Source organism: Microtus ochrogaster, chromosome X (assembly GCF_000317375.1).
Source record: "Microtus ochrogaster isolate Prairie Vole_2 chromosome X, MicOch1.0, whole genome shotgun sequence".
Taxonomy (NCBI): Eukaryota; Metazoa; Chordata; class Mammalia; order Rodentia; family Cricetidae; genus Microtus; species Microtus ochrogaster.
In genome coordinates, this window is record NC_022026.1 from 45298665 (window position 1) to 45324558 (window position 25894).

Below are 25894 nucleotides of genomic sequence, written 5' to 3' on the forward strand. Positions count from 1 at the left end.
TCAATTCCCAGCAACCACATGGTGGCTCACAACCATCTGTAATGAGGTCTGGTGCCCTCTTCTGGCCTTCAGGCATACACACAGACAGAATATTGTGTATATAATAAATAAATAAATATTAAAAAAAAAAGAAAGTATCCTGGTGATGGAGTGGGAGTCTATGGAACACAGCATTAAACAACAAAATTCATTCCCTCCGTTATTTTCCCCGACCATTTAATGTGACTTCACTGCCTCCAGATACATTCTTTGACAGACTTCATAGTTTTCCAGTCATTGTCGTATGATAAAAATCTCCCCAATTACTGGGCATTAGAACAGCCTCCAAAGAAAACTGGGCATAGTTGGCACATGCCTTTAATTCCAGTACTCAGGAACCAGAAGGAGGAGGATCTTTGTGAGTTCAAATCCAGCCTGGTCTGCATAGTGAGTTTCAGGATGGCTAGAGCTACATAGCGAGACTCTGACTTGAAAAAAAAAATCAACAATAAAAAAGCATCCAGCATATGCCTCCATCTGTTGCTATGGCTACCATATTCCATATTCTAAGTTACAACTTCTTACCTTTACCTTGCTCTGGTCTGTATCAACCAGCAGCCTGCTTTGGAGCAGGGATCATAGAGCCTCTGAGCCTTCTGACCCTTTCAGGGTTAAGCCAAGTAACAAAGAAAGTGAAAAAGAAATATTCTTGCATAGCTAACTACTATGATTCGGTAGTGAGGGCAGCCGCATGAGTTTCCCAAAGTTTCTCTATCTTATGAAAGAATTGTGTCAATCTTCTGCTGAGAGGGCAGATCGAAATGGAACTTTCTGACAGGAAAGATGTCTTGATACTCGGTCCTTACATTGCCATCCCCAAGTCTTATATTGGGGTATTCCATCTATTTTAGACAGAGTCTCTTCGAGATGTTTTCTTTTTCTAATTCATTATTAATTAAATATTTAAAAAATGCCAGTCCAAATTCCCACTCCCTCCCCTTCTCCCATTTCCTCTACACATCCTCCCACTCCACCTAAGACAGGGCAAGGCACCCTGCCCTGTGGAAAGTTCAAGCCCCCCCCCCCCCGATCCAGGCCTAGCACGGTATCCATTCAAAGAGAATAGGACCCCCAAAAGCCAGTACATGCAGTAGAGACAAATCCCAATGCCACTGCCAGTGGCCCCTCAGTCTGCCCCAGCCATACAACTGTCAACCACATTCAGAGGGACTAGTCTGGATCTATGCTGGTTCCTTCCCTGTCCCACTAGAGTTGGTGAGCTCCCATTAGCTCAGGTAGACTGTTTCAGTGGATGAACCCTTTATGGTCTTGACCTCTTTGCTCATATTCTCATTCCTTCCACTCTTCAACTGGACCTTGGGAGCTCAGTCCAGTGCTCGCATGTGGGTCTCTGCCTCTGTTTCCATCTGTCGTGGGATGATGGTTCTATAGTGACATTTAAGATAATCATCGGCCTAACAACAGGGCAAGGCCAGTTCGGGCACTCTGTCCTCTATTGTTTAAGAGTCTTAGCTGGGGTCATTCCTGTGGATTCCTGGGAATTTTGCTAGAGCCAGGTTTCTTGCTAGCCCCATAATGGCTCCCTCAATCAAGATATCTCTTTCCAGGTCTAGTAAGGTGAACATCCAAACTGCCTAGACTCCCACAAAGCCAGTATGTGCAGTAGGATCAAAACCCAGTGCCATTGTTCTTGACTTCTCAGCAGTCCTCATTGTCCACTATGTTCAGCCTTGAACTTCCCACAGGGCAGGGAACTCGGTCTGCTCTTCAGGCTGATGAGAGAGGGGGAGTTGATTGGGGGAGGGGGAGGGATATGGGAGGCAGTGGCGGGGAAGAGACAAAAATCTTTAATAAATAAATAAATAAATAAATAAATAAAATTTTTAAAAAAAGAAAAAAAGATATCTCTTTCCTTGCTCTCATATCTGCCCTTTCTCCAACTTGACTATCCATTTCCTCAAGTTCTCCTCAACTCTCCTCTTTTCCCCTCCTTTTCCCCTTCTGCCCTTCCTTCTAACCCCTGCCCCCATTCTTCCAATTTTGCCAGGAGATTTCAAGATGATTTCTAGACAACTGTTCCCCAGGGGTGGAGCCTTTCTATAGGAAAACAAACAAAATTAGACAGCCCTGGATCATTAAAATATATGCAACTTGCGCCCCCTTCTTCTGTTGATAGCCACAGCCCTCCACTTTAGGATTCCTGTGCAGGTGGCAGCCTCATTACATGCTAGGAGGTGTTTCAAGTGGCCTCTGGGTTCCCTGGGACATCATCTTAAATAGGCCTTTCAGCTCTATGGCGTAGTTTAAGGTCTGATTATTTTTATCCTTCTGAGAAAAAAAAAACCTATACCGTTTTCCTGAACCAATACAACTGACAAAAATAACTCATTTTTTTTAAAAAAAAATCGGTTGGTAGCATTGCCCAATTTCATGTCCATACAGAACTTCAAAATGTAACATTATTTGTTTAAAAAAAAGATATTTGCCAACATAATTTATACTTAAAGGTCAGGATGAGATCGTGCAGGGCGAGAGTGGGCCGTAAGGCTGAAGACTGGTGCTTTTGTAAGAGGGGACACAAGGAGATAGACACATAGACGAGATGGCAGTATAAAGACCTATGCAGATGCTGGAGTTATAATACCACAAGACAAGGAACATTCGTTACCACCAAAACCTCGGGCAGCAAAGCTCTGCCTCTCCTAGAACCTTTGGAGAGAGTATGGCCAGGGTGGAGCTTTAAATTGGGACTTCTGACCTCTAGAACTGCAAAAGAAGAATTCCATAACCTTAGCCCCAGCCAACACGTGGTAGTGTGTTATAGTAGTCCTAGGAACTAGGTAGGGCTGTTTGGGCTTTTACTTTGTATTCAGAAACATTGCTGTTTGGGCTTGGGTACTTTCTGCAGGCCTGCTGCTTGAAACTCCCAAGTCTTTGGCTGGAGCGGAAGCTAAGTAGTAGAGCAAATTAGGAACTCGAAACCATCAAATCTTACCTCTTGCAAGGGAGTTTTATGGAAAATGTGTGTGGAAAATCAACAAACAACTCAATGGCCCAAGGGTTCCAAGTCCTTTTATATATTGTATTCATTGTTTTGACAATTCCCTACATATGCCAACATGTTTTGATTAGATCTACCCTTTACTCCCTCCTGGACCCCCAACGGAACATCCTCTCCACAATTTCATGTCCTTTTCTTTTTTTTTTTAATAACACACACAGCTCAATTTGTGCCGCCCATATACTCGTGAGTGTGGGAGTCATGCACTGGAGTGTGCTCCACCTACCAGGGACACACTCCGGAGGAAAACTGACTCTCTGTCTTTCAGTAGCCATCAGCTGCCAACAGCTCCTCTGCTAGGGGTGAGGCCTTGTGAGCCCCTCCTCCATGCAGGAATATTGGCCAACTTGGCTTGGGCGGGTCCTCTGTAGGTAGCCCCAGCTGCTGTAGGGTTCCCAAGTGTAGCAGCCATATCATGTCCGGAAGACATGGCTTGGCAGTGGTCCTCCCCAGCCCCTCTGGTTCTTACAGTCTCTCTGCACTCTTCAGTCTTCCTGGAGTCCAAGGCTGGTTTTAAGTATAAGCTGCTAAAATTAACCAAAGATCAGAGTATCATGAAAGGAATAGGAATACCCTTCTCTACCTCCTCCTCTCCCTCTCCTCCCTCTCCCCTGCCTGTGCGTGTGCGTGCGTGTGCGTGCGTGTGCGTGCGTGTGCATGTGCGTGCGTGTGCGTGCGTGTGTGTGTGTGTGTTTGACCGCAGTACTCAAGTAGAGGGTTTATTTCTGAATTGTGTGTGGGGGTGGGGGAAAAACAGCCCTTCGGGGATTCCACTCAGATTGCATTTGAGGAATTTTATAATGTGTTTATCTTTGGAGAGAATCCATCTTTGAATTTATCAGCAATGTGATCCTTCATAACAAGGAGTTCTAGGATAGTAAATCTTCAACTCCAGGTAAATGATATCCCTGAAACAAAGAAGAGGAAAATACAATGCAAGAAAAAGAAGTCAAATTTAGAGTTCATACACACAAAATGGATTTTTAATGACATATAATGTACACTAAGAGAAGCACACAAATATGCTCAGCTTGTAAATTTCCAGAATCTGAACCAATCTGCATAAAACACATTCAGATTAAGAAAGAGAAAATCAGGAAATGTCAGGAGTACTCAGGTTTCATTTCAGTTAGTGCATCGGCCAAGAGCAATCACTAGCCAGATATTCAACCTCATTGATCGCTCACTTGATTTACACACACACACACACACACAGAGAGAGAGAGAGAGAGAGAGAGAGAGAGAGAGAGAGAGAGAGAGAGAGAGAGAGAGATTGCACAGTCACTTACCTGTCTTTTATTTGGTTTAATTTATGGAAGTCTTAATTTGTAAATAGTGGTTACATTTTATTATCATTGCTTATAGAACTCTATCACGTGATTATACTACTGAACTATTCTCTCATTGCTGTTCCAACAGATTACCACCAATTCAGTGGTTTAAGGCAATATGGTTTATTGAGTTATTGCCTCATAGTTCTGAAGCTCAAAAGCCTGAAATAGGTCTAGTCAGTTGTTTCTTCTGGAGGCTTTATTGGGGGGGGGTCCTTGCCTAGCTTCTGAAGGCCACCATTTTCAATGGTTTCCTTCCTTCATCTTGGGCACCAGAGGGGCAGCAGCTTCTCTGTGCTTTACCCCTGCTCGCACGCTCACATGCTCTAGCTAATCCCTGACACTTCTGATTATAGCAGGCTCATCTCTGTCTCCCAGAATAATCTCCCCATCTCCAGCACCTTGACTCAGTCATAATCAGCAGTCTCTTTCGCCACGGAATAGTCACAGATTCTGTGAGTTGGGACATGACCATCTGGGGAACCAGTTCTCAGCCTACTGCAGCAACAATATATTTTCGATTTTATCAACTTGATAAGTATTTTGGCAGTTTCTGATTTTATCAAATCCTGACGAGTCTACTGTGATCATTATTTTGCCCATCTTTGGTTTTCACTGCTGGGTATAGGGCATATTGCTGGGCTATTGGCTATTAGCCTTACAATGAGTTTCCAACCAGCGAAAGCAAGAGTTAATAGTTGTTTTGCATCCTTATTGGTGTTTAGCATTATCTCCATCCCTCTCCCCTTTCTTTTCTTCCATCCTTCCTCTTTTGTGTAGGAACTAATATATTTTGTTCATGGATCTTACCTCCTTTTGATCTAATAAAATTTCTTGTCCTCCAAAGCTGAAGATTCCTCGGGCGGTCCCTGTTCTCAAAATGGATGCGTCATCCTCAAGTGCCACTCCACCCCAAAATGACAGCCACTCAAAGAAAAGTTATGGCTCCCAGCCAACCATCAACATACGCTATATTCCAAGGGAAGACTGCCCTGACTGGTGGCAAGTAAGAAAACTGAAAAGGTAAAGCTAAACCTTTACGTTGACTGCTCAGAGTATAGAATAGACATTGCCTCATATTCTAGAACCATAGCCTCTAAGCTGGCAGCACAGGGCTTAGCTTTACTAGGGTGGTCTATCTTCAAAAATATTCAGTACTTTAGCTAGAAGAGTGGAAGATGAGGTCTGGAGAGATGGCTCGGTGGTTAAGAGAACTGGCTGCTCTTCCAGAGGTCCTGAGTTCTTAGCAACCACATGGTGGCTCACAACCATCTATGGTGGGTTCAGATGCCTTCTTCTGGCATAATGTTATACATCTGATAGAGTTCTATAAATAAATAAATCTTAAAAATAGGGGGGAAGCAAGCAGCCCCTCTGGAGAGTAAAGTATAGATTTCAATTTTCCTATCTAATGCTCCTTGTCATTTTAGTCCTTGATGATCAGTTTTGAATCCCTGGTTATTCTGCTGCCACTGATGTAATAAGCCAATCAAATTGAATTAATAAATCTAGGTTTAATGAACAGAGTAAAGCACTCCTGAATGACCCTCAGGAGGACGAGAGAGGTATCTTGTGACAAATATGGTGACCAGGTCTTACATAGTCTCTAGGTACGGTCTTGCCCTAGGAGGGGCAGGCTTTTTCAGGGGTGGAGTTTGAGGAGGGCAGCTCCAGGGGAGGGGCCGCTGCTTGGTGTATTGAGGGTGAGGTTTGGGCAGCTCTCAGGGTGCTGAGGGTAGGGTCTGGAATGGGGCTCCAAGCTGGAAATTCTAAACATCCCAGACTTTGGGGGTATATAAGGATGCTGGTAGGGCTTCCACCTAAATGCTTCCCCTTCTTGCTCCTACCTTCCCCCAAATAACTAGACAATGCTCGTATGGTTTAAGTAAAAGCGGTGCTGTTTTCCAAGGGGCATAGTGGCAGAAACAAGTCCCTGAGTGGCAGCAGTAGGCAGTGGGCCATGAGACCACAGTGGGCCACGAAGGCAGCAGGGAACCAGGCAGGGAGCCACGTGGTGAGTGAGAGACCTCAGTGGGGCAGCCAATCCCACTAGGAACTGCAGCCCCAGAGGGTGAGAGACAGATGGATAGACATTCCATGCGAAGAGAATGGGTATTTATTTAGTGGGTTAAGGAGGGGTAAGGGAAAATGGAAGAAGGGGAGATGGGGGAAAAGCAGGGGGGGAAGAAGTCACTGCAACAGCTACCTCTTTGGGACATAGACAGAAAGGGAGGGGTCAGCCACAGGCAGGAAGGAAGATCTGCCTGCCTCTGTGGTGGATAAGGAAGGAAATAGGCGGGGCTTGTCTCTTAAAGGGAAAGGACAGACCATTATATTCCCATCTCTTTTTTATAATAAAAAGGTGGGAAGTTAGGCACAACAGGTTAAAGGAATTGGGGCTGCGGATTCTCAAGACTGCTCCCTGATTATTTGTGGGCATTGTCTTGGGGCAGAACCTGAGAAAGCTGGGTGCTGGTCACATCCTGGTGTAGCTGGTCTCTTTGCTCCTGTCCGGTGTTTGTGGTATGGAAATGTCTGGTGTCTCTTACACCTGTTTAAGGTAGTGGCAGAACAGAGGACAAAGTTAAGTTTAGAAAAAAAAATAGTACCTGGGAATAATTGAGGGGGGTGTATCTGACCTGTTTAAGGTGGATCCTTTAATTCAGCTCCCTAGAACTCACAAGAATTCTTTGGGTTTATGAAAACATAAGTTTTAAACAGTAGCATTTTATATCAGAATGAAAATATTTTAAGACTATGAAAGACAGCATTAAAGAGAAATTTGATAGCTTGTATTTGTACTCATACCTTTATAACTTGTAGGTACACACCTTAATAACTTGTATTTGTGTTTTATTGACATTTGTTTGGTGAGGTTGTCCTTTTAAACTGACAAAACCTCTCAGTTGTCAAACTGCATCAGAGATCTTTGAAAAGAATAAAATTTTACTTGAGGAGTTATTGATTAAAAAAATGACAGGGAACTTACTTGTTTGGCACCTAGAGCTACTCCTCAGGGTCCTCCATGGTCAGTGAAGGTCATATTTGCCTTTTGCTCTTTAGCGCAGGGCTTGCCAGACTCCAGAAGATCCTTTGGGCTAAGGAATCTGTAGGAAGACAAGCCTATTTTGACCTGAGCAGATAGGCTGTCTATTCCAGAGATCCTGTCCACTGTCTGGTGATCTTCAGTTTCGATGAAAGGCAGTTTTTCCCAGTAGTCAGAGCTTGGCATTTGAAGTGAATTGCAGATGGACATTGTTGTGTGCCCATTTGTCTTCTGTCTTCTTTGGAGGAAATAGAGTGCTGCTGCTAGGAGCCAACCTGTCTCTTTTTGTTATGAAAAGTCTTTTAATAATTAAATATTTAAATGCCATATTTCCCAGATTTCTGAGTTGAGGGCTGTTTACTGGGTATAGATGAATAATAACTCGAGTATAGAATCTTCCCAGAGAGCTGTGTGTGAGCTTGACTGTACTGGCTCTCGACTTAACAGATAAAGCAGGGTTGGATTAAGAGATTTAAAAGTACATATCAATTTAAAACATGAGACTTACTGCTTTGTAGTCTGGAATGAGATACAATGAACAGACAATTATAAAATTTAACTGTAAACATAGGTGTATTTAAGTTACATGTATTCACACACACACACAGAGTGAAAAGGAATTGGGCAAAGTAGATGCTCTTGGTGGGCCCTACCAAAGGCATGCCACTGCACAAAACACATGTAACAGAGTCAACACCAGGCAACCAGGCAGGGAATACCTCAGTAAAGATAGTGGGACTTGGCCACCTGACCTCAGTCAAGATGGCAGTAAGGTCACCCGACTTCAGTCAAAGCGGCGGTAAGGTCACCTATGTAACAGAGTTAATACTGGGGAACCAGGCAGGGAATACCTCAGTAAAGAGGGTGGAACTTGGTCACCTGACCTGGCTCTCAGTTGAGATGGCAGTGAAGTCACCTGACCTCAGTTAAAATGGTGGTAAGGACACCTGGCCTCAGTCAAAATGTCAGCAGCTACGTGTTGTATGAAGAGAGACCTGGAGGTGTGATTCATCTGTTGCTGAGCTGCCATGCTACACGCTGCAGCCGGGAATAAAAGACTGGACTTGAAAACAGCTGCCTCATGGATCTGACCAACCTTTTTGGCAGCAGTAGCGATGGCAGAGACAGTGTGAGGAAAAGTGGAGCTGTTGTGACACTGGCAGAAGGAGGGTTTATACCATAGCTTAAAGCATGAAAACCTGTGAAAACAGTGGACAAACACAGCAGGGCCTATAGAGGGACATCTCTCTATAGGCATGGTGGTAAAGCCTGACTGACTCCAGTCCGGGCAACAAGGAAGCCAGAGAGGATGGAGGCTGCTCCGAACGGTCTCTCATAGTGGGAACAAATGATGAGAGGTCCAAAAAAAAGAAAAGAAAAGAAAAAGAAAGAAGAAAGAAAAATCCGAGGGACCCTGGGTCCCTGGGCCCCTAGCCGAATGTATCACACAGCGTGTGCAGGGCTAGCATGGGAGGACTGACCCTGGGTCATCTGGTCATGTTTTATAGCTATGGAATGCAGCAAAGGGCTCAACCGTAGCTGTGAAGGCTGTGGTTGGGGACCGGAAGGGGAAAACTCACCACTGAAGCTGCTGGTGTGCTTAGAGGTCAGCATTCAGGCAGATGGAACATGTGATTATTGTGGAAAAAAATACACGGTTCTGGATCCTGACCCTGGGAGAGGGGCAGGAAAGCCTTCTGCATCTCAGGCAGCACCAATGTAATGGTTTAAGTAAAATGCTGCAGGTCCCCAAGTGGCAGCAGTGGGCAGCAGGCCATGAGACCATATCACAGGTCCCTAAGTGGTTGCAGGCAGCAGATCCTAAGACCATGCTGCAGGTTCCAGAGTGGAGGCAGGTAGCAGGCATGAGACCACGGCAAACCCTGAAGGCAGCCAGGTTCCAGGCAGGGAGTCCTTGAGTGGCCCACAGACCATGAGGGCCAGCAGTTCCTAGGCATGGATGATCTGCATGGTGGGTGAGAACTGAGATAGGTAGGCACACCATGCAGAGGAAGTAGGTATTTATTTAGTGGGTTATGGGAGGGGTAAGGGAAAAGGGGAGAAGGGAGATGGGGGAAGAGCAGAGAGAGACAGAGAGAGACAGACAGACAGACACAGAGACAGAGAGAGACAGAGAGAATAAGAGAGAGATATACAGAGAGAGAGAGAGAGAGAGAGAGAGAGAGAGAGAGAGAGAGAGAGAGAGAGAGAGAGAGGTGGGAAGAGGAGAGGAGAGGAGCCACACAGCAGCTACCTCTTTGGGAGAGAGACCCAAAGGGAGGAGTCAGACTGCAGGCAGGAAGGAAGATCTGGTAGACAGGGGAGGGAATGGGTGGGGTTTATCTCTCAAAGAGACAGGACAGACCATTACAAGTGCTAAACACAGAATCTGTAAAATGCCTCTCTTATACAAAAGAGTGAGTTTCAGGTGGGCTTACTTAGTCCTTTCAAGTTTTCAACCCAATGATGCTATCCAAACTCAGAACTGAAAGCACATTGAAGGCAATAATATATAAACTGATAAAAAGTGAATGTATCTTTGGGGTCTGTGCCACACTTGATACTCAATAAATGTTTAACTGAATGGCAATCGGATCATGCAGGAAGACACAAGTGTTATCCCTTCTGTTGTAAACCGGTGGGAGAGGCAACTTGGCAGACTAAGGGGCCACACAGCAGGGGAGAGCCCACAAAAAGTGAGGGACAGACTCACCATGCAGGCAGAGCAGAGTTTACTTGGGAGTTTTATTAATATAAGAGAGTGGAGAGAGGGAAGAGTGGAAGAGCAAAAGATTAATACAAAGAAAAAAAACAGAGGAAAAAAAAAAAGAAGCAAGGACCAGCCTGCCTCTTCAGAAGAGCAGCAGAAAAAGAGAGCAGAAATGGGCAGAGCTTGTCTTTTTTGTTTGTTTGTTTGTTTGTTTTTCGAGTCAGGGTTTCTCTGTGGTTTTTGGAGCCTGTCCTGGAACTAGCTCTTGTAGACCAGGCTGGTCTCGAACTCACAGAGATCCGCCTACCTCTGCCTCCCGAGTGCTGGGATTAAAGGCGTGCGCCACCGCCGCCCGGCCCTAGAGCTTGTCTTTTTGGTTTTTTTTGTTTGTTTGTTTGGTTGGTTTTGTTTTTCGAGACAGGGTTTCTCCACGTAACAGTTCTAACTGTCTTGGAACTAGTTCTTGTAGACCAGGCTGGCCTTGAACTCACAGAGATACTCCTTCTGCCTCCCAAGTGCTGGGCGGAACTTGTCTCTTAAAGGGACCTTTTGCATCCGCATACAGACAATGTAGTGAGGTAGCAGCCATAGGCCCCTGGGCTGACCAGGGCACTGCCAGGGTGCATCCTGCCAGGTGACAGGGGCCAGCATAATTTTTGGATCCTAATACCTTCCTTCTCTGCTGTCTCAGACTTCAGCCCCCACCACACTGTCCACTGTCTGTCATTCTGACAGATGTCAGCTTCCCTGCAGAGTGCTACTGATGTCTGTCTCTACGCAGAGAAAATGCAGAGCATCTCTCTGACTTGTCGTTTATCTTCTCTTGACTCTTCTCACACTCATTATTTTTACTTAAAGCAAATGCCTCACTGTACCAATGATGCAGCCACAGGGTCATGTGGAACCTGAAAGAATGTAAGTACTATTCCACTGGATTTAAATGTCTTTAAATATCATCACGGTCCTTTTCAGTCTCGGATGCAACTTGTTTGTAGAAATAGGAGCGGCGGGGCCCCAGCACCCCAGCCGCACCCCGGCCGCCTCTGGCTAGCCTATGCCCCGAAATAATTACACGGACACTGTGTTCATTTAATCACCGCTTGGCCCTTTAGCTCTAGCCCTTACTGGCTAATTCTGATATCCCGATCAACCCATCTCTAATAATCTGTGAGCACCGGTCTTAGTGAGCACCGGTCTTACCGGGAGTGTATCTTCCCAGGAGCGGGGAGCATGGCGTCTCTCTGAGGCATCTGCTCCCGAGAGCAGAGCTGTGGAGTCTGACCTCACTTCCTCTTCCTCCCAGCATTCTGCTCTGTTTACTCCTCCCTCCTGTTTTAACCTATCAGGGCAAGCAGCTTCTTTATTTAATTAACCAATGACCTTCCTCCATCACTTGTTTCCAAGTACAGTGTCTATACCTGATTACTGAGGAAAGGGCTGCATTTGTTCGACTGCTGCCCAGTGCTCTTAGAGATCTGGACTAGCAAGATGCTCTGTGCCTGAGCATTTGAGTTCCATCAGGTCACCTCTGATGCTCCAAGTTCAATCCCAGGTCTCACATGGTAGAAGCAGAGAACTGGTTACTTTAAGTTGTTGCAAGTTGGTCCTCTCTCCTCTCTCTGTCTCTGTCTCTGTCTCTGTCTCTGTCTCTGTCTCTCTCTCTCTCTCTCTCTCTCACACACACACACACACACACACACACACACACTAAAAGCACAGGAAATGGCTAAATAGCTTTGCCTTTTTCAATGAGAGTTTCTTGCAGAGAGGGAAGGCAAAAGGCTCTTTTTTGGGGCAATACTGGTTGAGCAGGTGGGGAGGAAGCATTTTAGGATTTGAGGGCATTTAGAATTCTTTAGACATTTCTTGAAACAAAGCCAGAGGACTGTTTCCTAGCCAAAGTACTTTGTCCCTGTGAACTGTAGTTTAGAAAAAAGAGGTGGGTCATGAAGGCAAACAGGAAATGGGTTCTAAATTCCCAGACAAAGCAACCCTTGGATTTTAGGAGGAGGTAGACCCTTCTTCATGCTCTTAACACCCAGAACAAATGAGATAAAATGATGGGTGGCAAAGGACTATGCAAAGCTTGCTGCTCCATCTGTGTCCAGATGAATCACAAGTTCAAGATTTTCAGCTCTAATCAACAGAGAAGAAAACAACATGCTTAAACAAACATAAAGGAGAGAATGCTCATGCATGCGCAAGAAAAACAGCGCAAGTCAAGCCGGGTGGTCTCCTGATCCAGGTTTCCTGCTTTGTGGGGCCCTTAGATCATCATTAGCAGTTCTCCTTTGTTCTGAAAGGAGCAAAATGTCAAGGTCAAATAATGAAGACCTATCTCAAACAAATCACGCTGTCACTTAACATTCGCTAATTGTACATTTATTAATGCACTGTCAACACAAAAGAAATCACAACTGTCACGGGGCAGAAGAATATGGTTTGGAACCATATATGAGTGCCCATGGCCCAGGGACACAAATTGAAGTCACTCCAAATTCAATGTTCTAATGACAGCAATTTCATTTGTTTTATTCAAATGTTGTTAATTTGTTTGTTTTGCTATTTTGTTGTTTCTTTGAGACAGGGTTTCTCTGTGTAACAGCCATGACGGTTCTGGAACTTGCTCTGTAGACCAGGCTGGCCTCGAACTCACAGAGATCCACCTGCCTCTGCCTCCCAAGAGCTGGGATTAAAGGCATGTAACACTAACCTGACTTGTGAGGTTCTTTTTAGAAACAGAACAAAGAACATCAAAAAGCAAAAAGCTTTTCAAATGCATAGGTGGAAACATCAGAGATAGGGGAAATATAATAAAGGGGGGGCTATGTTACAGGCCTCAGATATTACTGTTAATCCCACCAGTGGAGAGTAAGACCACTACCACAGTTGAAAGCCAAATTTGAAGCAAACTTTAACTAAATACTGGTCAGGTTCATGGACTCTCTGGCCAGGTCCATCTCTCAGTTCCCAGAAAATGGCCACGACTCACACCTTGTAGAGGCTTAAAAAGGCAGCCCCACAAGGGGCCCATCAGTTCCAATCAGAGGCGAGCATATATCCTGATGTATTTCCTGCCTACTCCCTCCCCCTCCTTCCATCTACATCCAATCAGGAGCAAGCATACATTCTGATGTATTTCCTGCCCACATACCTCCCTCTTACGTGTGATCAAGCACATCCATTGCAGGTGTATGTGGGTCAAAGAAAGTTGCTTAAGGGAGAGAAAACATAAATAGTCCCCAGCATTTAACTTTGGTTCTCACATTACCTAATGACAATTTAGCTCTAGGGGTCGTGGAAGCTAGTGGTTATTAGGTCTCAAAGAAATCCATGAACAAATGGCTGAAGTGCCTATTAACATATCAAAGCAGACAGCAGCTGCTGCCTAGTCTCCCAGCATTACTCAGTACCTGTGGCTCCTCCCAACACTTCTCACCCTGGTCCCCATCCCAAATCTCTCCCTTCCAAGGAGAAGCTTCTACTTCCCTTCCCTTCATCCAGCTTCTCTTTCTTACATAATGCAGCCAGTTGTCATTTTTGGGTACACCTCTCTTGGGTGGCCACTCATCTCTTGCTCTTCTTCCCCCTCTCTCCTCTCATGGTCTGGTTTAGTCTGCCGGCCATGTTCAGCCCGGACTCTTCCCTCTGCCTGCTTTCTCCCTTATAACTACAATGAAAGTCTTCTCCAGACTTCAGGAATAGTCATGTCCTCCTCATTTTATTTCAGTTTTTCAGTGATCGGTTAAGTAAATACATTGCAAAAGGTTTGCCTGTCAGTCACAAGGATGTTTGGTCATACACACCTGAGACAGCTAAATCAAAATTAGGTTTCTGGGCCTGCAGCATCCCAACCTCTCCACAATTACCAATGTTCTGATCTGTTAATGAGCCTTTGCAGCAGGGTCAGTAGAAGAGCTGGCTGCTTTCCAGGAACTTCCCCATTCACCATAGTAACCACCTCTCTTTGTCTGCAGTGAGGAAGATGCTGCCAGCAGTCACCACGAGGAAAGAAATATTGTATATCACAACACCTCAAAGATGTCCTGGTAAATCCCGTCTAGATACTACTTTATCCTCAAATTTTACGTCTGTTTACAGGAAAACTAACCAAATTTAAAATAAGTATGCAATGAGGCTTTATATACAAAGTAAATATAATCCAAAAAAAATGTCCATGTAGTTTGCCTCTGAATTTGTAGGTGGGTCTCATTGAGGGTTTGTTGGTTCCAGTTGCCCTCACACTGATTGTTCCTACTGATCACTCATTATGTACTCTGGTATTATGGTACACTGGCTCAGGCATCTCTAACAAGAGAAAAGGCAATGCCGAATAAATGATTCTTCCCTAAGAATAGTTCCATGCACATCGCTAACATTTAAAAATATTATTCCGTTTTCTTTTTTATTTTTATGGGTACGAGTGTTTTGGCTGCATGTAAGTACATCATAAATGTGTAGTGTCTAGAAAGGTCAGACGAGGACATTGGATCCCTGAGAATTGGAGTTATAAGTAGCTGTGAGCTACCACGTGGGTGCTGGGAACTGAACCAAAGCCTCTGTAAGAGTAGGAAGTGCTCTTCATCACTGAGCCATCTCTCCAGGCATAGCACCAACTTTTTCAAACTTTATACTGTAGACATTTTTGAAGGATTCTTCATGTGTTTCATAATGTTGCTCTTCTGAAAGAATCTACATAACCTGAGTTCCTAGACGCCACTTTTGTGAAAGAGCCATTCTCTTACTGCACTAGGCATAGACTCAGTTTGTGAATGACTTGCCTTTTCATTTTGCTGATAGGTTTCCCAAGTGCAGAGAGGACACTTAGCAGAAACTTCATTTTGTATATGTGGATAAAATAGTAAGAGTTTTGCCATGGCTGTACCAGGAGCTTGGATTGTTTCTTGGTTGACTTGTCTGTTTGACATTCATGTTGTTTCTGGACTCTTCTTAAGGGGATTCCCTGAGTCAAGTTCATCTGAAGAAGAGGAAAATCTGGATGATTATGAGTGAGTGTTCAAAGTCTTATACATTCTTCTAAAAGTAGAATTAGACGTTCTTGCTTGATGCCTGTACAGCATTAACAGATTGCTCAGAATTTTGCAGCAGGCTGTATTGACATGGGTAAATTCATGTGAAGCTCTGAGCCATTTTTCTAAACAGCAAGTGGCAATGAACTTGGCTATCAATTATCAATAAAAAGATATTTCCCCTAGTCTGGACCATCTAAATCTGCTGCATATATATTCATTGGCTTTATCACATGCTCAGTGTTTTCATTCCATAGATAAAGAATACAATGTTTCTGCTCATTCTTTACCTGGTGGATCCCGCTAATCCAGGGACTGTTGAGGCACTTGTATGACCACTGATGGCACACAGCAGCACACTGAATTACTCAGTGTGGAGCATTTGTGTTTACAGAGTCCTGTTCACGGAGTGGCCTTATTATTTCACATCCAAGTTGAGATTCCTGACAAACAGACACATTCCAATAGACCTATGGTGTAAATTGATCTGGGAAAATAAGAATAAATGGTCACCCTAATTATGTCCTTCGGTAGGCCTAAGGGCCCATTAATGTTCTTTCCAAAATTCAGGGTTTCCTGTCATTCTATAAATGTTGACATTATTGTCTCCTAGACTTTAAAGATTTGTGTTAAAGAAAGATGGGAATAATCTAGCATATTGTATTTTGCACACACTCAATATTAAAAGGACTTTAGTAAGTTTTAGAATTCATATGGACTCTCAGATTCTGCATGCTTATGTTCTCTTTTGAGTGAAAGCAATTATTAGTTACATGTAAAGTGAGAGATTTTACAACAGACCTGTATGTTTCCTCCAATCTACTCTAGTTCCAAGCACGTCACGTTGGCTGTCACGTTAGGGAAGGTGTGATATGGCCTCCATTCCTTCGTGTTACTATTTCTTTCCCACATTCCAGCCTTCTCTTAGTAGTTCATTTTAGCTATGAACTCGATGGCAACCAAGAGTCAAGCGGGAAGAGAGAACATCAATTGAAGAATTGCCTCCATCGGAGTGGCCTGTGGGCATATCTGTGGGGCATTTTCTTGATTGATGATTGACACGCGGGAGGGTCCATCCCAGCTCAGTGCCACCCCTTTCTGGGCTCTGAATGCTGCAAGAAAGCAGAAAGCCATGGGAAGCAAAGCCAGTAAGCAGTGTTTCTCTGTGATTTCTGCTTCAATTCCTGTCTCCAAGAAGAGAGCAAATATTTAAAGTGTCAAGCTGTAGTCTTTAGCACTCATGTAAATTGAAGCTCTACAAGATTTTCTCTACTGTTAAAATGATCTTAGAGATTTACACATTGTGGAAATTACCATTAAAACCCCATCTTCTGAAAAAAAAAAAACAACCAAAGCCCTCTGAAAAGGAACTCAAGACTTACAGGACTATAGGACCCCACATCTTACTTGACACCCCCTGATTCCTATCCTGACAGGGCCACTGTCACTGGATCATTTGTTTTGCAGTCATAATTCTATGAGCAATTCTACTTCATTCACATAAAGATGGAAGCTCTGGGATACAGACGGAAAATCATGCTAGGATGGGAGCTGGACCCCTGATCTTTTCATGTAGAATACTAAATTTTTAAAAATAAGCAGAACTGAGGTTCAGCAAAATAATGGCCCAGGTAACAAGTCTATTGGTGTGAAGCTTTAGGAAGATGTCTGTCCTGGATTGTTGTTGTGACAATGAAACACTGACCGAAAGCAACTTAAGGGAGGAAAGGATTTATCTGACTTATGCCTATAGGTAACATTCTGTCACTGCACGAATCAGGGCAGGAACTCCAGCGGGGATTTGAAGGCAGGACTGCTTGCTACATGACCCCCAACCAGGGAACGTACAGCCAAGAAAGCAAAGCAGAAAGGACGGAAAAATTCTGCCTGGTGGCAGGCTTACAGGGTCATGCTTAGCTAACATTCTTATATGGCCCAGTACCACATGACCAGGAAATGGTGCCACTCAGTGGGCTCAACTTTCCTCTATCAGTTAGCAAGTAGGACAATCCCCACATGTGTGTTCATAGGAAGCCTGGTCTGAGCCATCATTCAACCGAGACTCCCTTCGCAGGTGATTCTAGGCTATGCTAAGGCTACCTAGGACAATGTAGTATATATGCCTTCTCGCCTTTCATGTCCAAGTCCCTATATCTATACCTGAGCCTTTCATCAATCCACCTGTAGGTATATAGCCCAGAGAAGAACTTTTTAAACTCTTTTGCTCACAAGTCCTTTTTTTTTACCAGAAAAAGTTTTATGACCCTCCCCCCAAGTATATAGACTTATAAAATAAGTATAGAAACCAAACTTTGACTGTAATAAATCACAAAGAATTTTGTTTAAAACCATTCTTTGATATACCTATAACTTGGCCATTTATTATAGAGGAAAGAAAATTTGCTTGCTTATATTACAAAAGGAAGTAGACCTTGGTTGAATATCAGATAGTGAAGAAAGAGCATCATCAATGTTTCACTGAGATATTTAAAAATATTTTTATATTATATTTATATGGATGTTTTACCTGCATGCATATGCACCACTTACCTGCCTACCGCCTAAGAAAGTGGAAAGTCTGCTCTAATGCTAAACCAAAATTCACTGAATATTTTTCAAATGAAACTCCAGTAAACAGCTCAAACAGCAACTGTTAGGAGGAAACATTTTAATAAAAAACAATGCAAAGTTATACCAGTTTTGCTAGAGAGATGGCTGAGCACTTAAGAGCACTGGCTGCTCTTCCAGAGGTCCTGAGTTTAATTCCCAGAACCCACGTGGTGGCTCACAGCCATCTATAATAGGATAAGATGCCGTCTTCTGGCCTGCAGGTATACACATGCAAAGCACTGTACATAAAATACAAATAAATAAAAACTTTCAGAAGGTATGCCAATTTGATACTTACATGCTGAGAAGATTGAATCTTTGTTTCAAAGGTTGAATCTTTGTTTTCAGTAGTTAAACCATTATGTTTCCATGAGAGCAGGAAACTTTGCACAGATAGCTCAAATGCTGTGGTCCATAAAGCACAGGACCTTGCCTCCGAGCCAGGCTGTTTCAGACAGCGTTTATTGGCGGTGTGTGTGATGAGGTGCCCACTGCAATGTGTGCGTATTACGTGTTCAGAACAAGGATGCAGTGAAGGCGTGGCATGCAACACAGGGGAGCACTGCCAGAAATACCCGATTCTTTGCACATTTAGTTTTAAATGAATTTGTACTTGCTACACTTTCAGGAACCTTTTACCATCACCATTTTTGGTGACCCCCTCACATTCAGTTATCCAATCGTATGTGGGCGTCCCAATCCCTGTTTTAAGGATCTGGGTTCTATATCACGTTTTCTAAATGACCTTCTGATTAGCTGTTCTTACACTGAAATGTGAGTTAAAAAGAAAACTATCACTAATACCTCAAGTGTTAATTAAACAACATGTATAAGGGTAGAGATGAAAAAGGCTGCTCCAGATCAGCCCTGTGATCGCTAATCTTGGTTGCCAATTTGATACACCTGGGAAGAGAGAGCCTCATCTGAGAAATTGCCCTCTGGCTAGCGTTTTCTTTTCTGTCTTTCCTTCTTTCCTTCCTTCCTTCCTTCCTTCCTTCCTTTGGTTTTTCAAGACAAGGTTTCTCTGTATAACAGTCCTGGATGTCCTGGAACTCCCTTTGTAGACCAGATTGGCCATGAACTCACTGAGATCCACCTGCCTCTTCCTCACAAGTGCTGGGATTAAAGGCTCGTGCCGCCACCACCTGGCATAGCTGTCATTTTCTCAATTGCTATTAAGAAGAGCCAGTACACTGTGGACTGTACCATCCCTAGGCAAGTGGGTCTAAGTCATATAAAAAAGTTAGCTGAGCCGGGTGGTGGTGGCGCACGCCTTTAATCCCAGCACTCGGGAGGCAGAGGCAGGCGGATCTCTGTGAGTTCGAGACCAGCCTGGTCTACAGAGCTAGTTCCAGGACAGGCTCCAAAGTCACAGAGAAACCCTGTCTCGAAAAACAAAACAAAACAAAAAAAAAGTTAGCTGATTACTTGGTACTCAGGAGGCAGAGGCAAGACCAGCCTGGTCTACAAAGTGAGTTCCAGGACAGCCAGGGCTACACAGAGAAACCCGGTCTCAGAAAAACCACAAAAAAAAGTTAGCTGAGCAAGGCAGCAGAAGCCAGCAGGTAAGTGGTGCTCCTCCACTGGCTTTTGCTCCAAGGATCTTCCTTGAGGTCCTGCATTGGTTTCCTTCAGTGATGGACTGTAACCTGAAAACTGAAACAAACCATTTTCCCATTTTCTCCCCAACTTCCTTTTGGTCATCGTGCTTCTCACGACAAAACAGGATAGCCTAATTTTACAGATGGAAAAGTCTATGGTCAAAAGTGCTAAGAGGCTTGTTTAAAATCAACTATACACGAGGCAGTTCTTTCTAGAACTCAGACCTCCAAACTGGCTGGTCTAAGTATCTCTCCACTTTATTGAACTCTTCAGCTGCTATTATTTCCTGCTTCCATGAATACAGATACCATATAAAATACCAGTTCCCATTCACTGGGAAGATTGCTTTTCCCTCACGAGCCTTCGTGTCTGCCTTCACTCTTCTGCGCTTCTTCCATCTTCAGGGGTTACCGTCTAGCCAGCTCCTCCGGGTTTCCCAAACCCATGTGCCCTTGTACCTCATCCCCTACTTATTCCCGTATGTGACACTTTAGCTCAAGCCAGAGGGCCACACACAGAGTTAACCTCACATGAGACAAAATTTTTTTTATTGAGCTTCACATAGAAAATAAGACATGATGTTCTTGGCTCATTAATTACAAGAGCAAAGGTTATTTATTTTTTTAAAGAAAAAGAACTCTACTTGGATTTCCCACATATCTTTGCCTCTTGTCTGGACATCATCTTAGATGTTTATCTCTTCCTGCTCTGAAGAAAAATATTTTAAAGCATTTGCTTTGAAAATAGTTGATATAAAATGTGCTTCTATTGGGTTATTAAAATAAGATGATGGTGTCGAAAGACAAGAGTGCTTATCACTGGCCACCCTGACTTTCCCATTGGATCATCATTGATCTAATTAATCTCTGGTCCTCCATTCAAAATAGTGGAATGTAGGCTAACTAGAAGTCACCTAGGAGGCTTATAGTCACCTATTCACAATTTAATATAGTGCAGGCCACATCCCAGAAGTAGACTGCGCGATGGAGACTAAGAAGCTGGGTTTTGAAAATATCCTCAGGTTATGCTCGCTGCCCAATAGTTAGGTTTGAATATCTATGATATAGGCTGATGCCTCACTGTGCAGACTCAAAAGTTGAGGGACAGTTGTATAATTGAAAAATTATCAATTCTCAAATCCAGAATTCTTTTGCAGCTGGTTTGCTGGGAATATCTCCAGGTCACAATCTGAACAATTACTGAGACAAAAGGTAAATTGTTCTTCTTTTTCCTCAGTGTGTGTGTGTGTGTGTGTGTGTGTGTGTGTGTGTGTGTGCATTCCTACCACTAGGCTACACCTTCAACCCAAGAATATCAGTCTCTGACTGGGCCCAGGGTGAATGCATTTTTCTGAAAAACATTATAGTTAGTGTTGCAACTCATCATGGCGTTGATTGTCCACCCTTTGCATTACGAGGGTCTCCTGTCACCTTACCTATTGCTGTATAATAAACTACCTCAAGTTGTAGGTGGCACTCTAGTCGCTGAGTGGCTTACTGTCCCTCTGCCATGTACTCAATAACCTTTTCTTTAAAAATAAACCACTGCAGTACTTAGTGGCTTCAAACAAGATTCTGGATTTCTCGCAGTTGTGCACGGCAGCTGAGCCAGTTCCATGTCTTGCTGATGGATGTCTGAGGGTGGGTAGTTGAGAATGCCAACCAGAGTGCCACAGTTCTTCCTTTCACAGCCTCTCCAGTCTCTGTTTGGATTCTCTTCACAGAATAGAAAACCCTCCAAAAGGATAAACTCAGCCATGAAGTACTTAGGGACTCTCTGCTTTGGCAGCATTGGCTACTGTCCCATTGGCTATAGCAAGTCACGTGATCCATTCCAAAGTCAAGGTGGGAGGAGATTATCACAGAGTCACAAATAGGAGAGATGATTTCACTTTTCAGGACTGCAGGTGGAACCCATATGCTAGCATATGCTAGGCATGCTGTCTTTGTTCCTTACTATTGCTGTAAAGGGACACCATGACCAAGGCAACTAAACAAGAGAAAGAAGAAGTTTATTAGGATCTTGCTTACAGTTCCTGAGGGTTAATCCATGACCATATTGGTGGAGAACATGGCAGCAGACAGGCAGGCATGATACTGGAACAGTAGCCGAGAGCTTACATGTTAAGACAATGACCATGAGACCAAAAGCCAACTCGAATGATGTGAACTTTTAAAACCTCACCCCCACCACCCCAAGTGACACAGCTCCCCCAACAAGACCATATTTCCTAATGCTTCCCAAACAGTCCATCACCTCGAAACCAAGCGTTCAAATATTTGAGCCAATGGGGAGCAATCTCATTCAAAATAACACACATGCCCTCTACTACTGAGCTATACACCCTAAGTCCAAAAAAATGACTTAATGTGGATTGTTGATGTGATTATTTTCCTCAGCTGGTCTTTACTGCTCATTAGCACCTAAACCTGAGCATAGCAGATGTGATATGGAATTAATTTACTTGATTTTATTGCTAATTGATAGGAACGTGCCTATAGGAAATTCTTGATTTATTTTTTAAGATTTATTTATTTATTATGTGTACAGTATTCTCAGTATTCTGTCTGCATGTATGCCTGCAGCCAGAAGAGGGCACCAGATATCATTACAGATGGCGGTGAGCCACCATGTGGTTGCTGGGAATCGAACTCAGGACCTTTGGAAGAGCAGGCGGTGCTCTTAACCACTGAGCCATCTCTCCAGCCCCAGGAAATTCTTTTCATCTATGAAATTGGTACTTTGGTAGAGTTCAGCCTAATAAAATACTAAATACACAAATTACATTCTGAAACGTTCTTAACAGAATGTGATAGATTACTTGGCAAGTTGTTATATCCATGGTTTATTGTGCTTCTTATGAACTTGGCCCTAGTTAAAATTGGAACAAACCTTGCAAAAGACAAAGGGTAGAACTTTAGCAAAGCATCTATTCTTCGTTGCTAATTTTATCAAACATTTCCGGAATATGATTATAGTGGTGTGTGTGTGTGTGTTCACAAATTTTATTTCTCAAACAGGAAAATGTTAAGCTTCCATAAGTATAAAATAAAACAAAACTTTTAGAGAGTTGCCAATTATCTAGAGAAGAAGCGTTCACACAGGATGGATCTGTAAAGACAATGACTTGGACCCAGGCGGTGGTGGCGCATGCCTTTAATCCCAGCACTCAGGAGGCATAGGCAGGTGGATCTCTGTGAGTATGAGACCAGCCTGGTCTATAGAACTAGTTCCGGGACAGCCAGGAATACACAGAGAAAAGCCCTGTCTAAAAAAAAAAGAAAAGAAAAGAAAAGAAAAGAAAAGAAAAGAAAAGAAAAGAAAAGAAAAGAAAAGAAAAAGATACGGACTTGGGTGAGGATAAAATTCTACGCTCCAGCACTTTGCTTAGCAAAGGTAGGGTCCTGAGTTCCATCCCATGTCCCAAAAAAGAAAGAGGAAGGGAGGAAGAGAGGGAGGGAAAGAGGAAAAGGGGGAAAGAATTGATTGAGAAAAGGAAGAAAGCTAAGCTGAGGGACAACCCGTCTTTGTCAACTCTTGGGTAACCTGTTCCTTTGGTGGCATTTAAAGTGGATGGAAAGTATTTTTTTTCCTTACTGCCTACATAAAAATCACTTTCAAAAATAACGAAAATGACTTGTCCTTTTCAGGGAAAAGAAGGAGCCTTTATGGTTAGAAATTCCAGCCAGGCGGGAATGTACACCGTGTCCTTATTTAGTAAGGCTGTGAAGTAAGTACAACGTAGATTTATGTCTTTTAGCATCCTTGTGACTGTTGTTCGAAAATGGTGACCACTTAGTCATATTTTGAGATGTGACACCACTCTTGAACTTCAGAATTTGGGATCAAAGTATTTGCATTGAATCTAGCATTAGCTATTGCCTTTTTCCCCTCTACTTGCAAACAGCTGTGCTCTGAGTGGCCCTCTCCTGTCCACTCCAGACGATGTTGTAGTAATAGGAGCGGCGGGCTGCTTCCGGCCACCCGGCTAGCTTTACCCAAAATAATTACACGGACACTGTATTCTTTTAATCACTGCTTGGCCCATTTCTATGTAGCCTCTTCTAGGCTAACTCTTGCACCTGGACTAGCCCATTTCTAATAATCTGCTGTAGCACAGCTAGGTGCGCTTACTGGGAAGATTCTAGCCTACGTCCATCCTGGGTCTGAGCTTCATCGCATGTGCCTCAGAGAGCAGAGCTCTCGCGTCCGCCCTGGAGATGGGAGCATGGCATCTCTGCTCCAGAGAGCAGAGCTGTCGAGTCTGAGCTCACTTTCTCTTCCTCCCAGTATTCTGTTCTGTTTACTCCTCCCACCTATATTTTAACCTATGCGAGCCAGCCAAGCAGTTTCTTTATTTTTTTAACCAATGACCTTCCTCCATCACGATGTGAACTCAACACACCTCTGTACACATTAATTGAAACAGCAGCCTGAGTTCCTTGGCCCAAGCAGAGCACTTCTAAAAAAAAAAAAAAAAAAAAAAAAAAAAAAAAAAAAAAAAAAAAAAAACTTGGCTGCTGAGCTGAGAAGCTCGCCCCAGTGCCCAGTTCTCAGTAAGCCTTTTTTGTGGGTTGAATCCTATGCTTTGCCGCATTCTCCGAGTAGCTTCCCTGTCACTGTGGCCCTTTGCGGGTGAGAGTTCTAGGTCAAAGTCAGCTGCCTTGGCATTTCAGGCCTTTATGATGTTGAGCGATTTTCTTCACCGCTTTGGGCCTGAACTTCCTCATGTGGAAGGGATTCGTCATAGTGATTTTTAATGCATTCAAAGCAACAAGGCAGCGTTAAATGAAACAGCAATGGTCGCTGCAAAGTAGGCCTGTGACCAGGTACACATAATTAAAATTACTTCCCACATTCACACCCACAGTGTCCATCAAACAGGAAGCCACAGTATTTAAATTCACCCACCTAACAATGACTTTGAGGTGGCCAAATGTAGACCAGAATCTTTAATTAAAGTGATACAATTTCGTATAGCTTAGTAGCCATAGTTCAGTGACTTTGGATTGCCACGCGAGGGCTTGCGTTCTAATTACTAGTGACTTGAATGTCTTTTAATGTTTTAACAGTGCTAGTAAATATGTATGGGTTTACCTTTTTAAAAACGATTTTGATGTTCACTGAATGAAATAATGCATATATTAGATTAGGATACTGTCTGGTACATAGTAACACCCAATTAAGAAGCAGTTACTGTTTCTGGTGTTGTTGAAAAAGTACTTTAGCTTCCGCTTACATGCCTGACAAGCCTCAGGTGTGTAAGACTTTTGAGAGCCGCCTACTAAAGTCATCGTCAGCAGAAACCCCCTCCAGAAGTTGGTTTTCTTGAGACAGAGCCTCACTACGTAGCCTCCAACTCTTGAGCCTCCCACCTTTATCTCCCCAGGGCTGGGATTATAGGCACGCATCTTCCAGAGTTTTATAAGTCACTTTCTCAAGGGCCAGTACCTCTTTTAGTTCTTGTAAAGCCCCTCAGTAGTAAACAAGAAACTGTTTTTATTTGTCCCTTCATGCGTGAGGAGATTGGGGTTCAAAGGGAGCTCTAAAAATACAGTCTGTGAAACTGAATAAGCACCCAAACTGAAGGTAGACCGCCAACAAACAAATAACCAAGCTATATTTCCTTATAATATATGTGTGTGGGAAACCTTCAGTGTTTTGGTGATGGGGTCAGACCAATGCTTAGTTGATTTGGACCATTTAAAAGAAATATTTCTTAACAGCTAGACTGAATGGCTTGTGTTGATGTGTGCCCCATCCCACAGAGTGTACGTATGTACTTGTAATAGATGATGATGAAGGTATTTTATTTTGAGATTTGTTTTACAGCATACCTACATCCAACTTGAAATAATAGAGTATATCTTGAATGATCTTACATTGTTTGCCAATACCAGAATCCATGTATCTAATAAGTATATATACTATATTTTACATGGTCACTGGCTGAAACAAATCCAATAACTAGAGAACATTCTGTTCACTTAGTGTCAAAACAGCTGTGGCCCACTAGCTAGAGCCAAATGCAATGTCAAATGTCTTCCTTTCCAAGCTTCATTCCCCCAGATTCATTTTTAGAAGCTGATCCAGCAGAAAATTATCAAATAGATAAGGAATTAAATGAAAGCAATAGCCTTTTTAAAAAGTAGTTTTGTAGGTATATCCATTTGGACTGGGAAAGCAAAACTCTTTCATGAAATGTCATCAGCTTATACTAACACCAAAAGCAGGTCAGTCATTTGCAGCAAAGGGAAATAACCTCTCTTCTCCTTTTTTTTTAAATTGTAGTTTTTAACTTGGTTTGTATTACAATAAGAACAATTCATTCATTGATAAATTTGTTCTTGAGTGGCAAGTATAGCTCATATGTGTGTGTGTGCACACACGCGTGCATGCACACACAGACACACACACCATAATCTCATCCGATCTTTATACAAACCAGAGGAGTTAGCAAGTGAGTATTAGAACTGGACTCTAAAATCTAAGACAGACATGTTA

The 25894-nt window shown here is 43.3% G+C and overlaps 1 protein-coding gene across 1 annotated transcript in view; it reads left to right on the forward strand.

Moving 5' to 3' along the window:
* Window positions 1-25894, forward strand: part of Bmx (BMX non-receptor tyrosine kinase) — a 55174-nt gene that overhangs the window by 10876 nt on the left and 18404 nt on the right. Inside the window, exons 6-10 of the mRNA XM_026784887.1 lie at window positions 5240-5415; window positions 14126-14197; window positions 15104-15157; window positions 20547-20601; window positions 23041-23120. Of these exons, the coding sequence (XP_026640688.1) occupies window positions 5240-5415; window positions 14126-14197; window positions 15104-15157; window positions 20547-20601; window positions 23041-23120 (437 nt within the window). The remainder of the gene's footprint in view (window positions 1-5239; window positions 5416-14125; window positions 14198-15103; window positions 15158-20546; window positions 20602-23040; window positions 23121-25894) is intronic.